The following is a 26439-nucleotide window of genomic DNA, read 5'->3' as shown; positions in this document are numbered from 1 at the left end:
CGCGGGGGTGTGAGCGCCGCGCGCGTGCAGGCCGGCTGGGCGCCGGGCGGTACCGCCTCCGACCCGGCGTCTGTTTACCAACAAACTGTCAGCGCTCGGCAGCGACGCATTCCGACGCGCTGAATAAGCTGCGGGGCTGGCTGGCTGGTCTCGACTCCTCTGCAGGTCCGTGGCGGCGGGATCACAACCGCCGCGCAGATCCCCCAGAGTCGGAGAGCGCGACCGCAGGTTCCTAGCGCCCCCGCAGCCGCAGCGCCTCCGCCAAGGCATCGCGGCCCTGTCAACTTCCTTGCGTTTCTGAGGTTATGATCGGACTGCCCCAAACGCCCTGCAACCCCGGCATCCCTCTCGAAGCTGATCCCGAGATGGCTGGGCCCGGGCCGTGCGCACCGCTCTCCTCCCATCTCCCGGTTCTGAATTTCCCTACCCAGGGCTGCCCCGGAGGGGCGGGCCCGGGCTGCAGGCCTCCATGAGGTCACCGCGTGTGGTAGCCAATCCGCGGCGTTTAAGTGGGCGGGGACCCCGTCGGGTCCCGGGAACCGAAGCCAAGTGGGAGCCGGGGGAGCGAGGGGGGCATGGATTTAGGGGGGAGGGGAAAAGCCATGGGGGGCACCCCCCGGAACCCCTTTCCCAGGCGCGCGCTCTCCGCTGGATGAGGCGCAGAGAGACACTTTCCCCGGGATAAGTGTGGGGGAGGCTGACTGGGGGCTCCAACGCCCGAGGCTCCAACGCCCGAGGCTCCGAAAAGAGAGAGTTGGCGGAGGGAGCGGACTCCGTGCGGGGCCATGGCCTAGGCCCTTCGGCCCCGGCCCCGGCCGCAATGACCTCTTTGCCCTGCCCCCTCTCTGGCCCGGACGCCTCCAAAGCCGTCTTCCCGGACATCGCCCCCGTCCCATCGGTAGTGGCTGCCTACCAGCTTGGCCTGTCCCCCACAACCGCAGCCGCCTCCGATTTGCCCTATTCTGGGCCGTATGGCCACGTCCTGCCCTATCCCTACACTGGGCCGGCGACCCCCGGAGACTCCTACCTGCCCTGCCAGCTACCCACGGCGCCGTCTCAGCAGTCTCATCAAGAGCGGGAGCCAGGTAAGTACGGCCGCAGCGGCTCTTCCCACCTCCGGGGTCCTGCTCCAGTGAGCCCCTGAACTTCGCCCTCGCCTGGTTGGGCGCAGCTGGCGGGATTCAGACCTTACTCAGATTCCACGGGATCTGGGGTTGGGGGGAGGGCGAAGGGATGGGGGGAGGGCGAAGGGATGGGGCGGGAGACAGGGGGGAGGGGCGGGGGCGAGTTGATCTAGGTCTCCTTTCAAGACCGACCTGGTTTCGATTTGCAGTCGTGTGAAGGCGGGTGGCAGGGCTCCCTACCCCACCCCCTTGGAGCAGCGGGGTTGTGTACCTACTTATAACGGAAAACTGAAACAATCCAGATGTGGGTGTAGGTGCCTAGCCCCTTCCCTAGGATTCTCTCCATCATGCACTCCTGCTCTCCTCCATGTCGCCCCTCTCCGCGTTCTTGTCTCAGAAAGCAGTGCTCAAGCCACAGCCTGATAAGTAGAAATCAAGTCCCAGCTGGAGGGCAGTAGAAGTGGGGGTTTATTCGGGGCCCCTCCCCCTCTCCCCATTTGGCGCCCGAATGTGCCAGACGGAGACCAAAAGCTGACCTGGTAGAATCTGGGGCTAAATCCTACTACCCATCATTCTAAGAATGTAGCCACAAGTGTGTCAGGCAGTCTCTCGTAGTAGATCTCAGCCTTCCAGCCAAAGGAACTGGCCATTCCTGTTATCTCCACCCCTTGCCTTTGGGGTAGGTCAGGCCCCAGTTACATTGCCTGGAGCAACTTTGAGCTCCTAAGAAAGTGCTCACTGGAAGGCCTCAGAGAAGCCAGGGAGCTGGCCTGTCTTCCTGGTCCTGGGCCTTGCACAGGCTGTACCCATGCAACACAGTACATACATCCATCTGTAGTGGCTTGGGTTTAGAGCTCAGTTCCCCTGCACTCCCTGTCCCCACCTAATTACCCCCATAATTGTCCTTGGCACAGTTTCCTCTAAGGATGCACATCCACTGGGTGACTTAGCTGGACTCAGCCAGGACCAAGATGTCTCCCTCCCTTCCCTTGTTGCTCTGCTGAGACACATGAGCTCATAAACATCAGAGCCAGAAGTGACCCTAGAGATTTAGGAGCTTCTTAATGTACAGATGGGCAAACTGAGGTCCAAAGAAAGGGTATGCATGGGTCAAGGACACAGACTGTTTTCCAGGCTTGGCCCTTGCAAGTTGGCTTTCGCTGCATGAAGCCAGAAAAGAGGATTTTAGGGAACTTCCTCAAAGCCCCCCAAAGTTAACTGCCTTCTGTGCTAGAACTGAGGCTGCCCCTTTCCTGCTTCTGGGTCTGTGGTTGGAAGAGGAGCAGTTGGGGGGGGGTTTCTACAAATGATCTAGTTTCTAAAAAACGAATCCCTTGGCCTCTTCAGTATATGCTAATGTGGTACATTTGTGTGTGCGTGTGTGTCTGTTTAGTGGGGTGGGAATAAGATAACTTTGTCCTTAAGAGAATTCTTGGAATTGGGGTTGGTATTTTCAATCCTGTCTTCTACACTCTTGCCTTCCCTTTTCTTGGTTTAAGGACAAGAGAGTGGAGGGTTCCTTTTCTTTACAAAGTTTCCCCGGATCCAACGAAAACCACACATGTCCTTAGATTAGATGACAGCATTTACCTACTGAAACTGGGGGATTGGGCTCACTCTAGATTAAATGATTGGGGTGTGAGAGGGGGCTTGGGGGTCTTCCTTTTGCTGCCACTCTTGTCCACCCCAGCCTCAGGGAGAGGTTTGGCTCCAAGTGAGCTGCGTGCCACCACCCCGATGAGCAGGCAGGTGCCGCTATGGTTCAAGGGAGGCCCTTGGGCTCCTGAATCAAGACCTGGGAGATCCAGTCGTGACTTCTGCAACTGGCGTGGAGAAAGCAGCTGTCGGGAGAGGAACTGGGAAGGCTGGGGGGCGGGTGGTCTGCTGGCAGAGTCAGGGCGCGGAGTGCTTTGAGGGTTTAGCAGCGGGGGCGGGGAGGCTCCCCGCTACCTCTGCCTCGCGGTCCGAAGTGTTTCACGCAGCCAGAGAGGCACGAGTGGTCGCCGGGGCGGCGAGCAGCCGGGTCTAAGCAGGGGAGGCCCGACAGGCGCGGGCGGGAGCGGAAACCCAACGGTTTTTCTGGGAATTGGCTGAGGCGGGGGTCGAGGGGGGTGGATCTGAGAAGCCCGCAGCGCCTGAGGCCACGGGTGAGGGATTCGGGGGAGGTGAAGGCACAGGGTCACCGCGGCCGGTCGAGGGCGTGGAACCTGAAGTGCGGGGTGAGCCCGACTGGAGGAAGGGGGTGGGGGCGGGGGTGGGGGCCGCGGTCGGACCCCCGCTGCGTCTGGGCACCCAGGCACCGCGCTCTGTCGACTGAGGTCGGCCGGCAGCCCTGCGAGGAATGCAACGAACCCTAAGCCCGTGGGCGTTTCGGCCGCCCCGTGCTCCCCAACACTGCGCTCTACACGAATGGTCCCAATGTCCCCGTAGAGTGGCGGAGTTGGGGCCGCCCGGATCGGAAGAGGGGAACCCCTCGCCCACCCCCATCCCGGGGCCGAGCTGTTCCCGGACCGAGATTCCTCGAGAGGCTGGGCCGGGAGGCAGGAGGTGGCCAGATCTCCCGCGGCGGCACCGCAAGCGCGATCCAGCAGCGACCCAGAGGGCCCGCGCTGCCGGCGCTGCGCTCTCTCCGAACCCCGGTCACCTTCCGTGCTAGCCGGGAACCCCTCCGTGGGTGCGGCCGGGCGGGGAGGGGGCTGCCTTGCACCACCAGGCTTCTAGGGCCCCTGAAAGCCACTACTCTAGCCAGCCAGCCTTGGCGGAGGGAAGAGATGGTCACTCTTCTGGAGGATGTGCCTCAGGAGAGGGAGGTCCCTACAATAGGGGAGGTGATGGCAAACCCTGGGGCACTTTCCATACTCTGAAGCTGGGAGGGGCGCTCATCCTGGCGTTCAAGGCCCACTCTGCCGGGCCCCTCTGACCACCCCTCTTCCGGCCGCGGGGAGGCTGCCACGCAGACACTGTCTCGGGTCTCCGAACAATGCTTTTGAGTCCCCCCCCGCCCGGAACGCCCTTCCCCCGTGCTCTCCTGGCCTCAGCCCAGCCCTCGACCCAGCCCTTCTTCCCCGCCCCGCCCCAAGCTGGCGCCACCGCACGCGGCTGAACTCTGTCATCCCGCCGCTGGGCGCCGCCCCGACCCTCGTTCCGGCCCATGACGCTGTCCCCCTTAGGGTCACAGGACCGTTAAGAGTGGGAGCTCCCTGAGGGCAGGAACTGCGGCTAGTCCCACGTGGCACACGGTGGACGTGTGGGGTTTGAAAGGAGGGTGGAGCGGAAGGTAGAGAAGGGCCGAGCCCCAAGCCCGAGTGTTTGCTAATCCGTGGCCGGAATGCAAACGAGATGCAGATGAGCCGTGAGACGGCGCGTCAGCCCCTCTATGCGTGCACACACCGTCTCGGGCCGCCCCCCAGACTCGGAGAAGGCGCCGCTGTCCCCGGAGCCCTCGGAGCGGCGCCCGCAGGCCTCGACCAAGAAGCTCCGGAAGCCGAGGACCATCTATTCGAGTCTGCAGCTGCAGCACCTGAACCAGCGTTTCCAGCACACGCAGTACCTGGCTCTGCCCGAGAGGGCCCAGCTGGCCGCGCAGCTTGGCCTCACCCAGACGCAGGTGGGGCCAGTCCCATCCTTCCTGCATGCTCACCCTCCCCAAGTGTGTTCTCTGGGAACTCACCCTCGGGTGTGAATGACTGATGAGTCCCCAAGCCCTGCTTTCACAGTTCTAGCTGGCCCCCAGTAAATTGGGGGAATGTGTTAAAAGGTGTGTGTGGGGGGGTGCGGGGGAGGTAGGGGGGTGATTCAGGGGGTAGAGGAGGGTACCCAGACTGGGAGAACTGTATTCTAACTCAGATGCAGGAACTCCGGGCCTTCAGGGGCTTATGGAGGGCTGGAGCAAATGTTCCCAACTTCCGCTCTTCTCCCAGGACGGCTCCCTCCCGCTGGGTCCCTTTCCCTTGGTCACTCCCTTCCACAGGCACACTCCTCCTGACCTTCCATTCTTTCCCCTTTTCTCCCCATAGGTAAAGATCTGGTTTCAGAACAAACGTTCCAAGTACAAGAAGCTCCTGAAGCAGAACTCTGGGGAACAGGAAGGGGACTTCCCTGGGAGGTCCCCCTCCCTGTCTCCCTGTTCCCCACCCCTTCCATCCCCCTGGGATCTACCCAAGGCAGGGGCCCTGCCCACCAGTGGCTATGGCAACAACTTTGGAGCCTGGTATCAGCATCACTCCCCTGATGTCCTGGCTCCACCTCAGATGATGTGAATCTGGGGAAGAGCAGGTCAGGCTCCCAGCCCTCCTACAGCGCCCAGGCAGGACCCAGCCCACCTGCACCCCTTCTGGGCCAGGAGGAAGCCAGATCCAGATGGGTTTTCTCAGGAGGATGAGGAGCTAGAGGAGAAGAAGGATGGGCTGCGGTCCTTTCCTCCTTGCCTCATAACCCAAACAGCCTTGGCCGTTGCCCCCCACCACCACCAAGGACTGGACACCTTCCTCCAGCTGGTCAGAGGCTCTGGAGAGAGACTCGTTGGCTGGAGTTCAGACTTCCCAGGACCCCTAGTCTTGCCACTCCTTCTTGAAAGGACTGCAGTCCCACCACAGCCTGGGGTTCAACCAGCAACAAACACTGAGTGTTTTTTCTCTTTGTGTGCCTTGGGCCCTGCCCAACCCACTGGTGAATAAAAGCAGAAATGAAGTGGACGTCCAGAGTCTTCAAGTTGACCACCATCGAGACCCACCCACTGATTTTTTCCTGATTTTTCCCCCCATAACTGATACACCTACTCACCATCCTATGATGTAGATGGGATGGAATAGAGTTTTGTGCACCTATGGGTAATTTTTCCCTCTTCCTAAAAAAGCCCCTTTTCCCCATGTCTACCCACTATGAGTAGATAATGGATCCAATTATCCATCTAGTTCAATGAGTATTAAGAGTCTGATTCCTATCCCTAATACCTAAACAAATCCACATGCACATACTCTCCGGAACCCAGCAGGGTTTGGGGAGAATGGGGACAAGTGTAGGTAGAGATGCCCCCAAATAGGTGGGGTGAGCCCAGCAATTTAGCTCCTCACAGCTGTCTCTGTTGAATAGAACTGCTCATATTTATAACCAATCTGACTAGCAGCCCCCCAAGCTCTTACCATCCCCCATAACATGAGCATCCAGAGATTAAAGTTTGTACAGAAACCTGGGCCTTGGCTGTGAGGTATGTTCATGTCATGACTTCTGGAGCCGAGGGGTTATTTGTTCAGCTTTCTCTTCTCTCCCATCTGACTCTTCCAGCACTGAACTAGAGGCACTGGATCCTCTTCTACCACTAACTGGCTTACCGGTTGTCTCTGGAATGTTCTAGTAATATCCATACTTTCAGACACTCCAGTGTGAAACCAGAAGATGCTAATACAGGGAATGATCAAAGTCTGAGTGATCCTCACAGCAAATTCTCTCCTGGCCCAGTTCTGGAGGGAGCCAGGCACTTCACAGCCCCCTGTGCCCACCTTCAGCCCAGGGAGAGCCCCTGCTCACCTTGGGAGAGGCCACACCTACTGACCCAGTCCAGTCCTCCCCTGGGAGAAGTGAGCTCCTTGGGGTGGAAAGGCCCCAACTCACCTAGTGGAAGGGGGAGCAGGAGGGAGAGGAGAAGGAAAACCCCAGAAGGAACTGGACTTCTCCATCCAACGAACATTTGTAGAGCTGCTGCTCTGTGTTAGATACTGGAGATATATCAAAGTGACTTAGGCAGACCCTGTGGGCTAACAGAGGCCAGACAATGACCAGCCACTTGTGTGAAGTGCCAGGCTAAGGGAAGTACAGAGGGCAGTGAGGGCATAGTCCACACACACACACCCATGTACGCATGCGCGCACCTGGCACCCAGCAGCAGGGGGACAGAGGACAGGGGCTGCAAATAATTCAGGGAATCCAGCCCAGCCTGGCCTGAGGCCTTGGGGGAGGGGCCTCCAGCTCCAGACTAGAAGCTCCCACGTCAAGCTTCCTTCTTACTACCTAAACTTGTTCCCAAGCAAACTGGAAAGCCCACCCAGGCACTTCGCACCAACCCAGGCTGGCCACAGAGAAGCCCAAATTGGAGTCTTATGTAGGGGAGAGGGGTTATGAGAGTCAGTGGGAGCCCCCCACCTCAAAAGGGCTGCAATCAGCCCCTCCTAGGCCCTGTTATGTGTCAGCGGCCACCCCCATTCCCCAAAATGTACATGGAGGGGTCTCCTGAGGGTGGCAAATGGCACAGGGTGGGTCAAAGCCAAGCTCTAGGAGCGGTGAGGAATGAGGATGCCAGGAAGAGAAACGCCTTCCTCTTCCTCCCCACCGATGCCTTCTCCTGCCCCTCGCCACCCACCCCATCTCCACCGGCTCTCTTTGTAGCCCCAGCCCCAGATTCCTCCTCTGGGTCTTCTCTGAGGCCACAGGTCCTCAAGGCGGCTGTTCCCTCCCACGGCAGGTTGCACACTCTTCTTTCCACAGACCTGAGATAAGATCTACCGCTCCATCTCGGAAAGCCTCCAAAGGTGAGATTAATTGGACAGCCCAACAAGAGTCGCATCGTTAAAACAACAGCCCAGATTGTAAACTCAAGTAGCGGAAGGAGTGTCATTACTCTTCCAACCAGCGGCCAGCTGAGCTGACGGTGCCCCCTCCTCCTTACACCCATCCATCCTCCCTTTTCAGTGGAAACAGGAATCCTTGTCCACCTGGGAGCCGGTCCAGTTTCCCTGGGCTCCTGACTGCTGATGGAAATGAACCCCAGTGGAAGAGGTACCCCATTCCCTTCCCACAAACCGCTGGAGCTGCAGAAAGGGAGGCTGTGGTTTCTTCCTGTGAGGACACCTCTCTGGGAAAATTGGGTCAATAAGGCAGGGGGGTGCTTCCCTGGTGGCGCAGTGGTTGAGAGTCCGCCTGCCGATGCAGGGGACTCGGGTTCGTGCCCCGGGCCGGGAAGATCCCACATGCCGCGGAGTGGCTGGGCCCGTGAGCCATGACCGCTGAACCTGCGCGTCCGGAGACTGTGCTCCACAACGGGAGAGGCCACAACACTGAGAGGCCCGCGTACCAAAAAAAAAAGGCAGGGGGGCCACTACTGAATGGTTTAGAACTGGGGTTTTGGCCTCCAAAGAGTCCTGCTCTGCTGTGTGACTTTTGGAAAGTTGCTTAACCTCTCTCTCCGCCTCCTTTTTCTGCCCCCTAAGATGGGAACACTAATAGAACCTGCCTCCCAGTGCGGTTGTGGTGATGGAATGAGATGGTGCTTGTAACATGCTTGACGTGGTACCTGAAACATAGCAAGCACTTAATAAAGGGTGTTTATAGCTGCTGTATGATTATCGAAGAGGAGGGGTCACAGCGATGCTGAATTCACACTGCCACGGCCATCCACTCACCTCCTGCCTCCAGCCCACCTGCCTCCCCAGGGCAAGGAGGAGAAAAGGGGCTGGAGACTAGAGAACTCCACACATCCCGGGCATCACCTTTGAGAGCAGGACACAGGCAAGGTCCTAAATGCAAAAGCGCCGGGATCTAGAAGCAGCTGAGCCTGGAGCCCACTCTCTCACCTGCACGGGTCTTAGCCACAGGAAAGCTGACTTGGAGCTGTCCTGCCCTCTCCCCACGTGCTATTTTAAGACACGTCCCCCATCTCTCCCCCAACAAAATGAGATTCAATTAATTCAATTAAAGCAATTTTGGGAGCAGCTCCTGAAGGCTTTCAATGCGAGATAATTACAAGTAATTTGCCGCTGTGAAGAGGAAAAGGGCACACTGGGTCTGGGGGGAAGGAGTTAGCCCCCTCCCCACCAAGCACACACAGATCTAGAGGGATTCCACACTGCCATCTGAACTGCCCTCCCATTGGCCAAATTACTTGCAGGTGGGAAGAGGGAGCTTGCGGTGGTGGGAGGGGGCTGGGAAGACCGAGTGACAGACGGCCCCTCCCCCACCACACATCTGCCCTGCGAGGTGGGGTACGGAGCTGGCTGTTCCCCCGACAAAATGTCTGCATAGCCCTAGCAGCTGATTACTCAGCTCCAAACCTCACTTGAGTTTGGATGCCTGAACTTGCCTCTGGGACTGTATCCAGAGTCAATGGAATGTTATCCGGGTAGCTGAGGCCTGTGTAGATGAGTCCTTAGAGATCAAGGACTTCCCCAGAACTTGTAAAGGATGTGGGTAGAGCAGGGAAAGGCCAGAGAGGACATACACTGACTTCTTGCTTCCAAGGAGGTGATGATGCACCCACTCTCTCTCCTCCCCTGATCTGATCATCAGCGTTCTACCTCTGCCTGGCATCTAACCTCAACTCTTACCATTGTAGTGGTGGCAAATCTCCTCCCAGCTTTCTGTCCCTGGGACCACTGAAGCCTCTTCCTTCAGAGGAGCATCTTGCAGGTGTTTCCCACCCCTAATTCACCTGGGGTAACTCTTTCCTTGCCAGGGCTCATTTGGCCTGGGAGGAGATGGAGGTGGAGGTGGGTATGGTGCCTAGAGGGGACTGGGGTGGAAGGTAGGAGGCTGCGACCAGCGTGTGGGGATGGGCTTCAGGCCTCTGCAAAAACTCCTCTAAACCCTGTTCCCAAAGTACCTGGTTTTCAAGGGTCGAAGGTCCCCCTTCACCTGGGATCCCCTGTTCCAAGAGATGAGTAACGTTTTAACAATAAGGGTGGAAAAGAAAATTTCACTGACCCTAAAGTATTTCTCTTTCATTTCTTCCCTTCTCTCCCATCTGCCTCCTGGCTTCTCCCATGCCAAGGAGGAGTGAAGAGGAGGGTCCCTTCAGCTCTAGTCTCCCCTCTCCAGCCCTTTCTCCCACCCCTTCTCTGGGTAGCATTGCTGTTGGACCTGGGACAGCCAGGGAGAAATCCGACCGGCGAGTCCCTGGGCGATCGTTGTCTCTCCCCTTCCAAGGTGAAAAACAGTTAGAGAGAGAAGTGGCTGCCTCCTCATGCCTCCCCTCCCCCCTTCCTGGCCAGCCCGGATTGGTTAAAAGGGGGGAATTAAAGTTTCTTCTACCCCAAACCTCAAAGTACAAAGGCCCCAGACAAATGCACAGAGACAGGCAGATGCAAGGACCCAGGCACAGGGGCATCATAAGGGCACACACATTGCCATAGAACAAAGTGCATGCACACACACACCAGCATACCTGGAGTGGGCAGAGGTGCATGCGAGACACACGTGAGCATGGGTACAGGAAGGCTTCCATGGTTGTACCTGGACATACACAGAGCAGTACACTCCCAGGTTATGTATTCACAGAGTGAAGCACAACACAGAGGGATGAACCAAGAAGGAAACGCTCAGGGACTTAAACACATACGAAAATAGACTGCAACATCCCCAGAAATGCACAGACTAGCTTCCCTATGTGTGAGCTTCTCCCGCTCCCTTCTCATTCCCACACCCCTTTCCTGGCTGTCCATCTCCTATTTTCTGAGAATATTTCCCTGGTAAGCAGTTGGGGAGAGAGACTGAATGGCCAAGAACCTGATAATTTGATTATAACTTTATTTTCTTTGTTCCCTGAAGCCCTGCCTGCTTCCTTTCCTGAGCTCCAGCAAGAGCTCCCGTCCCAGCCCTTCCTGGCACATCCTGTGGCTCCCAGATGTAGCCATAGATTCCAGCCCTGGCACAGAAACCCAAAGGCTGTCCTCTCGGAGGGCTCCACTGAACCCTCTGAGCCCCTGCCCTGACAGCAACTCAAGGAGTAGGGACCTCAGGGGTCACAGGGTGGTGAGGAAAGCACTGCTTTGGTTACTACTTACTGTGTAACCTTGGGCAAGTTACACACCCCCTCTGAAGCTTAGATAATTTCTCTTCCTAAATCCTCTGTGTGTGTGTGTGTGTGTGTGTGTGTGTGTGTGTGTGTGTAAGGGGTTGATGTGTATCCACCACCACTTTCCACTCCAGTCTGGGGCATTGTAAAGCACAGCCTGTCTCTCCCATCAGACTGGAGGCTCCCGGAGTACAGGGCTTTGCTTCTCCCACCAGAATGGCTGCCTTCTGCAGCTCTTTTCAGTCCCCATAGTTTGATGTCTCTAAGGTACTCAGCCCCAGTGGCATCCTGGGGGATGTGTCTGCCAGCCCAGGAAGGGAAAGGAGTTGGCTTCAAGCTTCCTCCAAACACCAAGGTTTCTGATTCACCTCTGCGCAGTGCCAGGCCTTCAGTCTGTCTGGCTCCAAAATGGAGAGGTTACTTCATTTCCAGGGGAGGGTTCTACTTTCTGTGGAACATATGTGGAATATATTCCTCTGAGCTTCATCTGAACCATGCCCTTTCAGAGTTCAGCTGATTTTGGGTCAGATCCTTTGGCCAGCCTGAGGACTTCCACTCTGGCTTGTAGCCCCCATTCTCTCCCCCTCCCCACTTCAAGCTGAGGCATAGCATACAGGCCAAATCATGAGGCCAGGAGCATGGCATCTAGATTATCCCACTCCAGTCATGAGGCTCCCTGGAGGGCATCATTCCTTCCCCTCTCTGCTCAGGAATCCCCTTGGCCTTGAAGCCTCTCCCCGCGATCATCTTTTCTGTCCTGTTTGCCTGACCCATCAGGACCTGTGCTTCCTCCTCAGACTGGAGGTTGCCAGAGAGCAGGGCATTGGCCTCCCCTCTCCGACTGGGGGGCTCTCCCCTCAGTGGTTCCTTTCTCTGCCTGACCACCCCTTCCCCAAGCCTGGTGCTCCCACTCTCTTTGGGGTGGAGGGCCTCAGTGCGTGGGGCTGGGCAGAGGATTAAGTGTGAATGGGGGCATGGGATCCTTGCCCAGGTCCCATCCCTCCCACTTCCCACCATGCCTGCCACAGAGCCACCAGACCACTCCTCTCAGGCTGGCCCCAGGAGCTGCTTTTTCTGCCCCTGCAAGCTGGGGCCTGCTGCAAACTCCTCCTCCCAGCCCTGGAGCCACCGGGAATTCTTTGCTCCAACAGATCCTGGGGGAAGCCAGACTGTGGGAGGCTGCTGACATGCCTCTGCTGGGCTCCTGTCACATTCCCCAAGCCCAGGGGGATCAGCTGGATCCACCAATGCAGGCTTCTTCCACCCCTGGTGACGTCCTCAGGTCCTCCTACCTCCTTCTCCAAAGCCTGAATCTGCCCTGGGACCATCCCTGGCTTCAATTCCCTCCCACTCCCAGCCCCTTGGCAGCCCCATCCAAACAATAAGAATTATTCCCCCAGCCCCTTGGAAAGCAAAACGTGTCTCCTCATCCAGAGAAACTTCATGGAGTCTCTGGAATGCAGACACACAGCTGGGAGGCCTTGGGCAAGTCACTTTACCTTTCCGGATCTTTATTTCCTCACTGTGCAGTGGGGATAATGATCAGAATGATATCTCAGAAGGTCATGGAGGGACTTCCCTGGTGGCGCAGTGGTAGAGAGTCTGCCTGCCAATGCAGGGGACACGGGTTCGTGCCCCGGTCCGGGAAGATCCCACATGCCGCGGAGCGGCTAGGCCCGTGAGCCATGGCCGCTGAGCCTGTGCGTCCGGAGCCTGTGCTCCGCAGCGGGAGAGGCCACAACAGTAAGAGGCCCGCGTACTGGAAAAAAAAAAAAAAAAAGAATCTGCCTGCCAATGCAAGGGACACAGGTTCAAGCCCTGGTCCAGGAAGATCCCACGTGCCGCAGAGCAACTAAGCCTGTGTGCCACAACTACTGAAGCCCGCGTGCCTAGAGCCCGTGCTCCGCAACACAGACAAGACACCGCAATGAGAAGCCCACACACTGCAACGAAGATAGTCCCTGCTCAAGGCAACGAGCGAAAGCCCGCGTGCAGCAACGAAGACCCAACGCGGACAAAATAAATAAATTTATTTTTTAAAAAAAGGAAGAAGGCCATGGAGACAGGGAGAGTGAACTCTTGGTGCATTGTGAAATACACCAGGTATGCCAGGGGATTCACCAGTTATGCCAGGAGATTCACCAGGTTGCCAGGGGATTCACCAGTTATGCCAGGGGATACACCAGGTATGCCAGGGGATTCACCAGGTATGCCAGGGGATACACCAGGTATGCCAGGGGATATGGTGACCTATTCCTTTGCCCCAGTTCCCCCATCCGCCTAAATCCTCCTCTGTCCCACCAACTTACCACATAAGGCTGCAGAGTATAGTGTCCCCAGGGACACGCACACAAGAAAAAAATGAAAGCCAGAGTAGAGGCCTTAGTTCAAGTCCAACTCTATGACCGTGGTCAAGTTCCTTTTTCCCTCCTTTTTCTTTGTTTTAATTGAGGTAACATCGGTTTATAACATTATATAAGTTGGGGACGTTTCCTAACCTCTCTGTACCTCACCTTCCTTGTGTGGGAAATGAAGATAATAATGAATAGCATGTGCTTCTTAGGGTGGTGAGAACTAAATGAGTTAAAACAATAAAAGGCACTCTAACACAGTCAGGACTCAGCAAGGATTCGTTGTTAGTGTTATCTCTGACTGCCAAGCAAGAAACCCTTCTCTGTCCCTGAGATGTCTTGTCCAGATATCCCTGTTCCTCTGTTGGTCTCCACCTGTGAGCAGAACCCTAGTCTGACTGTCTTCCCCAAACACCCCACAGAGAGAGGGGTGGGCTGGACAGAAGCTGCTTTGTGAAGAGGAGAGGAAGTTACGCAGGACACTGGCTAAAGGGTGAGGACTTCTGACTGTGCTTCCAGGACAGCCCTCTGAGCAGCCCAGGTGAGAAGGTGTCTGAAGAGGTGAGATCATCCCGTACCTGACTGGATCAGAGTTAATGCAGAGGCAAATGAAGTTCCTGACTTCTTCATTCATGAAAGATTACCTCTGCTATAACCACAGAATCCCTCCTGCTAGACAAAAAAAAAATCAGAGAAAAACCAAAAGATTTCTTTTTACTGATATTTGATTGTATACCTAGAAAACTCAAGACACCTTAGGGGGGGGAAATCTTCCAGAAGTAAGAAAATTTTGGTATAGTGGCTGGATACAAGATCGATATAGGATGCTGTTCACTAGTCTTCCAATAAACGAGGGAAAATATTCCTGTTGCAATGGAAACACAAATTAACGAACCACTGCAAGTATATAGATGTGGAGAAGCAGCTCTTTAGCTGATTAGTAACTGAAAGATACAGGCATACCTCGGAGATATTGTGGGTTCAGTTGTAGTCCACCACAGTAAAAATGAATATTGCAATAAAGCGAGTCACACAAATTTTTTGGTTTCCCTGTGCATAGAAAAGTTAGGTTTACACTGCACTATAGTTGTTCACACTATACTGTAGTCTATTAAGTGTGCAATAGCATTATGTCTAAAAATAACATACCTTAATTTAAAAATAATGCTTTTGGAAAAATGGTGCTGATACACTTGCTCAACTCGGGGCTGCCACAACCTTCAATTTGTTAAAAAAAAAAACAAAACAAATGGCAATATCTGTGAAGTGCAATAAAACGAAGCACAACAAAACAAGGTGTGCCTGGATTAAACTCTGCCCTCTTCCCTTCTGCTGGTGCTAAGGCCCAGCACATGGGTCTGTCCTGGGTGGCTGTCCTTCCATTACATCTGAAGGGTGTGGCAGACTTAGGTTGGAATCAAGAAAGGACTTTCCCAGTAGAGGGAGGAATTCTATATGAGACTTCCCCTCATTAGGAGGAAGGGTCAACTTTGGGCCCATTGAGGGCACCTAGAACTCCCAAGGTCAACTGAGGAGTGTCCTAACTGCATAAAAGCTGCTTTCATCTAGAACTGACAGTAGAGTTTATTGAGCTCCATCACTGGGCCAAGCTTTGTGTTAAGCCCTTTATATGTGTTATTTAATTTCCTCAGAAATCCTGAAAGATACATATGATTAGCTCCATTTTATAGATGAGGAAGGTGAGCCTCAGAGAGGGCAAATGACTTACCTGAGGGTACACAGTGAGTAAGCGTCAAAGTCAGGGTTAGAGCTCAGAAGTATTCATACGTGTGCCTGGGTGTTTGCACATGTGTGTCCTACTTTATGACACCCTGGTGTCTCTAAGGGCACAGGGCAGATCTGGGAACAGTACAGAAAGCTGAGCCTGGCCCCCTCTCTGCTTTCTCTCCATTTCAGTCTTAGAGGTCATGGGGTGGTGAGAGGCCCACAGGTCAGGGATTCAGAAGGCTAGACTGGAGGACTTTAGGGGAAACTACTGAACCTCTTGAACCGCAGTTAACTCACCTGGGAAGTGGGATAATAATGGCACTGCCCTTGCCAGGCAGTTGAGATGGTGCCTGTAAAAGCACCTGGCGGGGGGCTTGGTGCACAGTAGGTGCTCCATTTAGCATCTTCACGGCTCAGATCTTGGGAGGATCTGAGACTGCACTTGGGAGACTTCCCTTCCTTACCAGCCAGGCTCCTGCTTCCTCTGGCCTCCTGCTTCCTCAGCTTTCCCGCTTACCCTCCCTTAGCTGAGGGCATGTCACCCTCCCTCCCCCACTGGTGATTCCTGAGCTCAGGGCAGGCCTGACTGGCCCCAGGGGTGGGCATGGGACAACGCCACACGCGTTGCATGATGTGGCCAGACGCCCTCAGTGCGCAGGGAAGGGCACGCTGCTGCTGCTGCTTCTGCCACTGCCATTGGCCAGGTGCGAGATGAACTGCCCAGAGTGGGGGGATACCCCCTCCCCCGCCCCACCTAATCCTCCAAGGTGTGGAGTCTCTGGTCCCTGCCTACTCAGCAGACATTGCCAGCCCTGCTCCCATTTGCTCCAGGACACAACCCAGGAATTTGGGCCTTGAGGCCCCGCCCCCTCTCCATCCCCTCCCCAGCTTTGCCTCCTACCAGGGTGTCTATCCCAGCTGCCCTGGGTCCCTAAGTCACTCGTTCTCTCAGACAGCCCACCTTGGGGCTCAGCAGGCCAATTCCACACTCTCTCCTCTGCCAGGAGGACTCCTAAATTCACTGCTCCTCCTTTGCTGTGTGACCTTGGGCAAGTAACACAGTCGCTCTGGGGCCACTTCCTGAAGAAATGATGCCTAGTGAGGGTGCGGTCACGGTCAGTTCCTTCAGTTGCTCAGGAGCAGCGATTGGGGATTGGGTGCCGGGTGCTCCTCTCATTGTCTTGGTTGTCCCCCAACAGCCGAGAGAGGGGGGCAGTTATCATTCCCCCCTCAGCCCCACACTCCCTCATCTGATGGGAGTGGGAGGGATTGTGTGAGGGGTCCCAAGAGCTCTTTTCACTTATCATCTGGGCAATTGATGTCCACTGAGCATCCTGCTCTCCAGTCAGCGCTCCGCGCATGGGGTGGACACACCAAAGCCCCTGCCCTCATGCTTGATGTCCCAGTTCAAACCCTGCCCAGCTCTGCCCCCAGGGACCTTGGTATAAAAGACTTCCCCAGGCCCCTTGCTTGGCAGCCCAGCAACCCTCCCCAGGGTGAACAATAATTCTCCACGTGGTCCATGCCCAGTGCTATAAGCGGGGGACGGGACAGTAAAGGTGAGGCGCAGGCTGTGCCTCCACAGAGCTAGGACTGGGGGCCTGGAAAGAATCACTCCGCTAGCAGTGACCGGCACGGCTGAGTGACAGAGGACAAAGACAGGGGCTGGGGGCCCGGGCTGGGGGTCCATGAAGGTTACCCTGAGGAACTGACTTCTGGGGGAGGGGACTGGGCCCCTGAAAAGAGCTGCAGGCTGGCCTTCCTGACTCCCTGGCTCCAGCCTTCTCTGCCATCCCCCCAACCTGCTCCCTCTGGCCCAAGCCCCACCAGGGCCCCCATAAACACCGTCCTCCCGCCCCCCTTCCCTGGGGCCAAGGAAACTCATCTCCAAGCACTTTTTGGCTTCTAAGCCTCCCAGCCTCAGGCTGCCAGGCGGTTGGTAAACAGCTTGTTAAGGTGATTAACGCTGCAATTAAAGCTGGAAAAACCGAGGCCAGGGTGCTGGCTGAAGGCTCTGCCTTCTCCTCCCCTTCTCTGTTCTCCCCCACCCCGCCCTCCTCTTCCATCCCCTCCGGGCTTGGTTGATGCGACTCAGCCTGACTTGGCGAACCAGAGCCCTCCCCTAGGCTGGGAGGCTGAACATCAAGTGTCCGGCTGGCCTCAGCTGCCCAGAGTCCCTTCCCTGCGGAGGTTGGGGGCTCTGCTGGTCTGGGGAGTAAGTGGTAGTGATGGTGTGTTGCTCAGGCGGGTGGTGTGCAGAGGCTGATTTGGGGGGAGGTCTCTAAGATCCACTAGTGCCTGGGACCCCTTAAAGGGAGGGGCCTCAAGGACAGGGATAGAGACCATCCTTCTCGTCCACTTCCGCAAGTGAGAAGGCCAGGGGCCGTCTCCTTCCAGTAGAGGGGCAGGAGCTTCCTTCCTCCAGGCTCTCAGAGTCAGCGTGGCTCCCAGCACATCTGGGGGGCTGGGAAGCGCCAGACCCTGAGCCTTGCATCCGGGGAAGGTTTTAAGGACCCACTGGGTCCGTGCCTCCCCTCCCTTCAGCGTCAACTCTAGCCAACCCGTGAGGGCCCTCGAGGCTCCTGCTCTCAGGCTCCGCCACAAGCCTCCTTCCTCTGCTTCCCCCGTGAGTCCTAGGAGAGGAGTTTTTCTGCAGGTGGGGTCTCCAGGGAGCATGTTCCCAGACCCCCATCTCTGCCCGTCATACTGTCATCCTCCTTTCAAGGCATAATTCAAATCCCACCTCCCCCGTGAAGGCTTTCTACGTTTCCTTCCCACCCACCACCAACGGCCCCTGCCCTTTCCTCTGACAACCCATCCAGTCCCCCTGACTGCGTCAGGTTTGCCCAGCTGGGGGCCTGTCCAGGGTGGGCCCTGCTTCTGGCCATGGAGCTCGTAGCCCAGGTCTGTGCCTTCCTTCCCCAGGCTTCAGTCAGCTGTGGTACCGGCTCCTAGAACAGTGCGTGGAATAGAGCAGGTGCTCAATAAATATTGGTTGAATCCTTTTTGGAGTGCATCTAGAGATCGGTGCATCGACTAATGTGGTAAGCGCAGCCAGGGCCTGGGTCTGAATCAGGCACATTGCGGGTGGGATGGGGCAGGAGGCTAGGTGGGCAGTGAGCCCCATCTCCACTGTCACCATCATCAACAGCAACTTTGATACACCGAGCAGTACGCACCATGTGCTGGGTGCCTCGTGAAGCGTTTTACACATATTATCCATTTAGTCCTTGCAACACCTACCTGCCAGGCAGGTAGCATTATTCCTATGTTACAGATGAGAAAACTGAGGCTTAGAAAGGTTAAGTGACTTGCCCAAGATCACACAGTGAGTAAAGTAGTGGAGGCGGGATTGACTCCAGGTCAGCTGACTCCAGCGTGCACATTCCTGACTACAGCATTAAGCTTTTCCAAGGATCAGCCCTGGGGAAGAAGCCCAGCCCCTCCCACCTCCACTTCTCCCAGCGAAGAACTCAGGGAGGAGGGCTGGAGGGTTGGGGTGGGCACAGCTGCCCAGCTCTCTGACACTGCCCTGGCGTCTAGTAACCTGAGCTGCAGAAAAGCCCATGAAGAGAACCCATTCTCCAGACAGACCGGGGTTCAAATCCCAGCATTGCCATGTGTTAGTTATGTGAACTTGACAGAGATTGGACCTCTCTGAGCCTCAGCTTCCCCATCTGAAAACTGAGCACTATACCACCCCCCTCCCCGGCTGTGGCGAGGATAACATGCGAAGTGCCTGGCATAGAGTAGGAGTCTAGCAAATCCAGCCCTTATTAAGGTCTGGAGAACAGTGATCCTCAGGGCAGACTGGGCTTCCCTCGCCCGCCTCTTCCTCCCTGAAGGTTGTCACGAGGCAGCGGGTGTAGTCAAGAAGCACCTGGCACAAGATGGGCTCTAGGCACTCTGCCAGGTCCCCCACCCAAGTCCCTGTCCTCGTGGCTCTCCTACCCACCAGGGCTGGTGAAGAGGGCCACCTGCCTGGCCTGGAGGCGAGGAGAGGAGGAAGGGGAGGTGAGGGGCGGGGCTGACCCTGAGGGAGGTCACCCGGGCAGCTCATCCAGCCTGACGGAGCAGGGATGAGCAGGGAGGAATTAGGGAGCTTACAACATCCTTTCATCCCGCAGCAGCCCGCCGCCCGCCCAGCCTCCCTCCTTCCTTCCTCTCTCTTTCTGCGCTTCTCTCCCCTCTCCCTCCCTTTGCTGGCAGCCCAGTCCTAATAAAATGCAGTGTCTCCAGTAAGTCTGCCCGGCTGCCGCCTTGCTGCTCCTGCCTGCACGCAGCCCTCAACCCAAACTGCTCAGCTCAGCCCCGCCTGGCAGCTGCCACTTAACCCTTGCCAGCCTGGCTGGCGTCCGTGGGCTGGAGGCCCTCCTCCCTTGCACCACCCTCGGGCGTGGTGGGAGGGGAGGCCTAGTTTCTGAGAGGCAGAGGGTGAGGTAAGGGCGGGAGGGCCCCCACGTTCTGGAGCCCTGCTGTTCCACAAGGCCCTTCTCGTCCTTATTCTGCTTTGTGCCTCACCGTAGCCACAGAGGCCAAAAGGGTGGGGATTGTTGTTCCCATTTGACAGATGAGGAAACTGAGCTTCTGACAGAGAGGTTCCAGGCTAAGCTGAGTCACTTTGACTGCTGGGTGGTGTTGCTGACTCTCCATCCTAGACTTTTTCCAGTACAGGGAGCTGCCTATACCTGTGTGTGTGTGTGTGTGTGTGTGTGTGTGTGTGCATGCGTGCGCGCGTGATGGTCGGGTGACTTGAGCGATGTGTGTGTGCACCTGTGGACCCCTTGGAATGTACGATTTGTATATTTGTGCGATGCCACCATGTCTCAGGTGTGTGTTTGGGTCTGTGTGCTGGCCTCAGAGGGCAACACGTTTGCCTGAGGTGGGAGTCCGTGTATGTGTGATGGTAGAGAGATGCGTTTCTTGGTACGCGTGTGTGTATACGCGCGAGAGGTGGCTTCACAAGCGTGTACGTGCGTTCACGCTGTCTCCCGTCTGTGCCAAGACGCTTGTTCACACACACGCCCCTCCGCTCCTACTGCCGCCTCCAGCTCTCTGTCCCCAGGGTCTCGCAGCCTGGCAGCTGGAATAGGAGGGTGGCAGCCCTGCTGGCCCAGGCCGGCAGCCGCAGCAGCAAGAGGGCTCTGAGTCAGGGCCCGAGCACTCCCAGGGAAGGTCAACGTGGAAACCCCTCGTCTGTTTCCATGGTCCAGCCTGGGTCCCAGTGGCCTGGGGTCCCTGCCAGCTGTGGGAGCAGGGGTGTTCCCCCTGCCTGAGGTCTCACCCTCACCCCCGCTGAAAGGGATAGACAGGAGGGTGAGGGGCCAGGGCATGGAGGCAGGCGGTTTACACGCGTGTGCAAGCGCGTCTGCCTGTGAGCCCAAGATCAAAGAGCAGCCCTGAGGTGACCCGGTGGCAGTGGCGGAGGGCTGCTGGCTGGCAGGGGATGCCAAGCCACCAAGCAGAGTGGAGTCAGGGGGGCCAAGGGCTGGGAGCCTCCACTCCCCAGACCGTGGGGGCAGCCATGGGGTCAGGAGCACCTAATATCCGGGGCCAGGCTCAGCCCAGTCCTTGAGCCCAGAGCCCCAGTAGTAGGTCCCCAGGGCTCTGACTCCCCCAGGAGACCTTGGAGGCTCAGAGGGCTTTCTTTCCCCACCAAACACCTTCCCCAACTCCCGGCCCTCCGCCGAGAGCTGCCTGCCTCTAGCCTCCAGTTCAAAGAGCTCAGTGGTTATTTTCTTCTTTTTTATTAATGTTATATATAAAGATGGGTCCAATAAGAAAGCAGAAATGAGAAGGCTGGGAGGGGGTGGGACTTGGCTTCGTTCCTCTACCCCTGGGGTGGGACTCTTCGAGATCCACCACGTCTCTCCTCTCGCCTGCGCCTCCCACAAACCCAAATCCAGCCGGAGCCCACATCTGTTTCTCTCAGCTCACAACGCACAGGCAGGTACATCCAGGAGGAAAGGGCCACATAAATAGGAAACCACAGTAGGGAGGAGGCTGCTTCTCTCTGTTGCTTTAAAAAAAATACATACTATATATATAGCTACAGTCTCCTACCTCTCCTTTCCTTCGATGTTCGACCACATCAGGGGTGGAGGAAAGTCAGCTCTGGGGGGCGTCTGGGCCAGGAAGGGGCAGTGCCACTGACCCTTCAGACAGCCACCCCTCACCCCTAAAGGCACCGAGTTATAACCCTTCCCTTGTGCCCCGTGCACCTCACCCGACATTCTCCGTCTCGGCGGGAATTATCTGTTTCCAAGGCCACCGGAAAGGGGGTGTTTTGGGGTTTGTCTTGCCTTGGAGATTTGGGGTTTGGCGCCCAAACTGCCAACTTACTGGAGGAGAGGAATAGGTGGGGTGCGGGCGAGCAGAGGCCCCCACGCAGGGGAGATTGGTCCTATCTGTTAACAATGCCCTTTGTCGTCCTGTTTTTCAACAGCTTTTGAAACCAAAGTTGTGCAAAGTCCTGTACATGGAAGAAGAAATGGGTCCTCGGGAGGGATGCCTGGGATCCACCCCTCCTCTCCGACCAAAGCGGGGGAGGGGAGGTGCTCCTTGAGTTCTCTCTAAAGCCGCAAATATTAAAAGCTTCCCTTACTTGGGGGCTCTTCTTTGGTTTAACCCTCAAACCCTAAATGAGGGCTAAAAGTTCAGGGCGGGGGTTCGTTGAGGTCCCTACCCTGAGTCCCAGTCTCAAGGTTCAATGTCCTTTTGGCAGAGGGAATGCTCACTTAAGGGGCAGCCCAGGTCCCCGTGGCAGGAGCTTAGGCCTGGCAGGTCCCAGAATCCACAGTGCCTGGTGCCCCAGCCCAGGCCTGACCTGAAGACGCTCCACAGTGTCCCCAGTGCCCAAGGAATCCAGTCTAGGGACTCGGTACTAAGTTTTAGAATCTGGAAGGTGATGAGCCATTTAAAGCCAATCCAGGCTCTTGGAGCAGAAGGGAAACAGCTGTCCCAGCTGGAGTGAAGTTCCCAAACATCTGGAGGGGCACCCCAGTGTCTAGGCAGGGGAAGGGAAACTCAGGGGGCATCCTTGGTCCATGCAAATTTCATCTGGAAGCTCTTGGGTCCCTGGAGGAAGGGGCAAGGGAAGGGGGAAAAGGGGTGTCCTCTCCCCTGTGCTCCTCGATGATTCCTGAGTGTCGGCTAGGACGGAGGCGCCTTCTGCTTGGTCCTGGGGTTCCTTCGTGAGAGGTTCAGGCCAGGTGGGTGCTCAGTACACAGCCCCAGGGTTGGGCGGGGGCCCGGGGGAGGCATGGTGCAGGGCGGCTGGTTGAGGCGGCGGCTGCTGTAAGTGGGGTCCACTCAGGTTCTGTGCATGGTACCAGGAGTTGGTGGGGTCGTCCAGGTAGCTGGGGGAAGCACTGTACGGGAGCGGCGGGGGCAGCTGGCTGCGGGCGGGGGCTGGAGTAGAGTGGGAAGAGGTGTCCCAGAGGGCGGGTGACGGTGGTGAGTTGCAGGCCATGGAATCGCTGTTATTGGGGCTGTGCTCCAGGGGCGCCTCCCCGTTCTTGTACAGCTTCTTGAATTTGGAGCGGCGGTTCTGGAACCAGATTTTCACCTGCCCCAGAGAAGAAAGGGGGAGCTAGTTAGCCTCGCAGAACGCTGAGTGAAAACCCATCAGGGAACCCAGCCTAGAGAGGGCAAGGCCAGCACCCACCGTCACACAAGACCCAGGCAAAACGCAGGCACCCGAGCCCCCAGGCCAGCATCTGTTTTCTGTCGGGGACAGAACGTGGGCCAGGAACTCCTGACTGCCTGGGTCCACATTTTGCTCTGCCGCTTAACTAAGCGTGTGACCTGGGGGAAGCTACTTAACCTCTCTGGTTCTTGCTTTCCTCATCTACAAAATGGGGATGATGGAGCACTATTACCTACCTCACAGGGGTACTGTGATGCTCAAAGAAGTTAAGACAAATAAAGAGCTCAGAACAGCCCGCCATACTACTGACATAGTAAAGCACTGAATAAAAGGCAGCCCAGGTGGGAGATGGGCGGTTTGTGGTATTTTGTTCACATTGGAAACCCATAAGCAGAGGTGCACAGATACGCAGAGACAAATGCACACCCCCATAAGCATCTCCGTGCGCCGCAACGTACGCACTCACAGCTTCACACACGAGACACCAGGCTATAGAGATACACACATGCACAGATACAGCCAGATAAACACCCTGCAAACATGAGCACCCACGTTCACACACTCAGGGGCCCTCCAGGGCTGGCTAATGGGGGTGACCTGGGGACTCAGGAGCAGGTGAGCCATGATGTCCCAAATTTCCCTTGGGGTTTCTCCCCCTCCCCCTGCTGCTCTCCACCCCATGACTGGTACAAACAATGAATCAGCTCCTCACCGGGTGACCCAGATTCCCGGCGGACCAGGCCCCACGCAGCCGCAACCCAGGCCGGCCTGTCAACACCTTTAGGGAGGCAGGCGTCCGCCACTCCTCCCCTGAGCAGTGACAGGCTGCTGGGGGCTTTAGGGAGAGGCTGGGGGTGGGGGGAGTCCCACCTCTGAGTTCCTGTCCGCCTTTGTGGGGAATCTCTGTTCTTGGCTCCCGGCACACACAAAGGGGTGGAGCATTTGGGTGCTGAGCAGGAATGCAGTCTTTTGATACAAGCACACATTTTTGTACAGGCACTCACCCCTGTGCCCAGTCAAGTACATCTGCCTTGCCATCTATAAGCACAGTGACCCCTGAAAGGTCTCACTCCTTAAGTGTGCTTTCCCACATGTACACAGATCCATTAGCCTGTGTGCAAATATATACATGAATACACGTATATGTACACCTCTTACACACACATGCCTAGCCTGGGGGGAGACACGGAGAGACTCCTATCAGCGACCAACCCTGTGAGTGACCCACACTGTTGGGGGCCTGTGGGAGCTGGCGATTCTGGGGTACAGGGAGGACACCTCTCCTTGTGAGAGACTCAGTCGCACAGGTTCACAAATATGCATGCCTGTACACGTGCTAATGCACAAACTTCCAACAGAGGTTGAGATCTGGGGGCCCCTCCACCCACAGGCAAGGGTTTCAAGGCCCTGCGGGGAACTTAAGAGGCCATGTAGGCTCAGCAGCGCCTGGGGAGTCCCGGGGTCCCGCGGGGCCCCACCGAGTCCTCGCGGCCCTCCACCGCCCACCACTGACCTGCGTCTGCGTGAGGCCCAGCTGCGCGGCCAGCTCGGCGCGCTCGGGCAGCGCCAGGTACTGGGCCTTCTGGAAGCGGCGCTGCAGGGCGGCCAGCTGGTAGCTGGAGTAGATCGTGCGCGGCTTTCGGACCTTCTTGGGCTTCCCGTTCACCATGCGCACCTCGGCTTCCGGCTCCTCCTTCACGGACACTGCGGGCAACGCACGGGGCAGTGGGCGGCTCAGCCTCGGCCTGCGACCCCGGGGCCCCCATGGGCCCCGCGGGACACCTCACCCTCCGGCCCACCTACTCACCCCGGGACTTCCCGGCTGCTCGCTCCGCCGCTGGCGCCCCGGGTGGGAGCTGCGGCCACAGGGCCGGGCCGGAGGCCGCCCGCGACGCGGCGCTCCCCCGCTCCCAGCTCCGCGCCCCCAGAGCGCGGTCCCGGCGCCAAGCTACCGCCGGACGCGCACGGCCGCCGCCGCGCTCTCCGCAGCTCCCGCCGCCGTCTGCCCGCCGCCCTGTCGCCCGCGCCACGCCGTCGGTCGCTTCTCTCCCTCCTTCCCTGCCGTCCGCCCTTCCTTTATTGTTCTTTAAACTTTTTATTTGGGGATAGTTTTAGGTTTTCAGAAAAGGTGCGGACACGTCAGACTCCCTGCTGCTTCCTTCGCCCTCCCCTCGGTTCCCTTCTTGTGTCCTTTCTCTCACTTTGTCTCTCCACTTTTACGCTGACGCCACTTTTCTCTCTTTCAGTTTCTCCGCTCTCTGCTGCTGCTTTCTTCCCTGTTCCGGTAATTCTGAGGGGGTCCCTCTCCGTGTCCCCCTCACCTTTCTCCCTCCCCCCCAGCCCAGATCCAAAGCGGGGTCGCAGAGCTTCCAGCGCCCGCTGCCTACCCGCCAGCCCTCTACAACCCGAGGGAGGACCGCCTGCTGAAGTGCCCGGAGAGCACCTGGAGCAGGAGGTTCTCTGGCATCCACAGCCCCTGCGCCCTCGCCTCGCTCGCCCGGATCCTCACCCAGGACCACGGCGCCCCGCACGCACCACGCCCCGAAGGCGCGCAGTCTCGGGACTGGACGGTCGCCTGTCCCCTCTGGGGGTCATCTAGCCCACCTTCTCTAACTTCGGACAGTACCTTTCTTACCCGGGGCGCCTCCCTAGATTTCAGCTCCAAGTCCTCGCCTTTCTCTCTCTCGCTCGGGAACCTCCCCGTGTCCCCCACTCTCCCGCGACCCCGTGGTCCTCACCTGGGTCCTGCGCGGGCAGTGGCTGTTCCCGGTAGGCTCCGTATTGCCGGTAGGAGGTTCCGTAGGTATACTCGGACTTGGGCGAATACGCGCCCGTGCCTGCAAGCCCGTTGAGGTTGAACTGGTGGTGGTAGGTGTAGGGGTTCACGGTCTGGCCGTAGGGCTGGCCCGAGTAGTAGTCGTGCTGGGGAGCGCTGTAGTAGCCCAGGTCGGTGACGGAAGACTCCGGCAGGGTGGGCGAGTCCTTGGAGCCCGCATGGCAGCTGAGCGAGCTGGAGATGTCGGTGAGGATGCTGCTGAGCTTGCGGTCGAAGGAGCCACTCATCCTGGCGGGCGCCGCGCCGCCCCCCGGGCTGGCCTCGGCCGGAGCGCCGGAACGGGCAGGAGCGCGGGGCAGGCGGAGGAGATGAGGCGGGGGTGCGCGTCCGGAGGGCAAGGGGAGGGCCCGACAGCGTCTCTGGGGAGGGTCGGCCGAGGGGCGCTTAGACCTTCGCCGCTCTTCCGGCGGTCGCGGCGCGCTTCTCGTCGCGTCCCGAGCCACAGTCAAATGCTGCCAGCTCCGCCCGGCCAGCCGGTTATAGACTCAATAGTGGAGTCGCAGAGGGAGGCCCCAGCGCTCTGATTGGCTGCAAGTCTTGCCTTCCAGGCAAAACATGCTCTTGAGCTCTTTCGTTCCTCTCTCTCTCTCTCTCTCTCTCTCTCTCTCTCTCTCATTCTTTGTTGTTACCCAACACACACACACACACACACACACACACACACACACACACACACACTCACACAGACCCCTCTGTTCCTCCTCCTGTGGATCCCTCCCTCAGCCCAGATAAACCCCCAGTGTCTCTAAGGGAAGAGTGGGAGGAGGGTGTCTATCTGTAGAGTCCCCAGGATCCTTCAGTCTGTCTGTCTCTCTGGCTGTGGGTGGAAGGTGGGCTCAGGGGCGACAGAGAAGGAGGGGAATTTGCCTATTGGGTGTTTGTGGAGGGAGGTGGTCCAAGGTGTGTGTGTGTTGGGGAAATGACAAGCAGACAAACATGCCCAAAGAGGAAGGACCCAGGGCTCATGATAA

At 57.4% G+C, this 26439-nt stretch overlaps 2 protein-coding genes across 2 annotated transcripts; one reads left to right on the top strand and one right to left on the bottom strand.

Annotated features, from left to right (window-relative positions):
• Positions 1 to 769: 769 nt before the first annotated feature.
• DLX4 (distal-less homeobox 4) lies at positions 770 to 5383 on the top strand. The gene is made up of 3 exons (XM_060082340.1): positions 770 to 1085; positions 4535 to 4731; positions 5141 to 5383. Exons 1-3 carry the CDS (start codon positions 821 to 823, stop codon positions 5381 to 5383), a joined length of 705 nt encoding a protein of 234 aa, XP_059938323.1. The 5' UTR covers positions 770 to 820.
• A 16820-nt stretch (positions 5384 to 22203) lies between these two features.
• On the bottom strand, positions 22204 to 25695 carry DLX3 (distal-less homeobox 3). Its single transcript, XM_060082621.1, has 3 exons — positions 25371 to 25695; positions 24146 to 24336; positions 22204 to 22551 (listed from the first exon to the last, which is right to left on the bottom strand). Exons 1-3 carry the CDS (start codon positions 25693 to 25695, stop codon positions 22204 to 22206), a joined length of 864 nt encoding a protein of 287 aa, XP_059938604.1.
• Between the last annotated feature and the right edge of the window lie 744 nt (positions 25696 to 26439).

Source organism: Mesoplodon densirostris, chromosome 18, assembly GCF_025265405.1.
Source record: "Mesoplodon densirostris isolate mMesDen1 chromosome 18, mMesDen1 primary haplotype, whole genome shotgun sequence".
NCBI lineage: Eukaryota > Metazoa > Chordata > Mammalia > Artiodactyla > Ziphiidae > Mesoplodon > Mesoplodon densirostris.
Note: the sequence above shows the minus strand (reverse complement) of the source record. Positions and strands in the feature narration are given on the sequence as shown.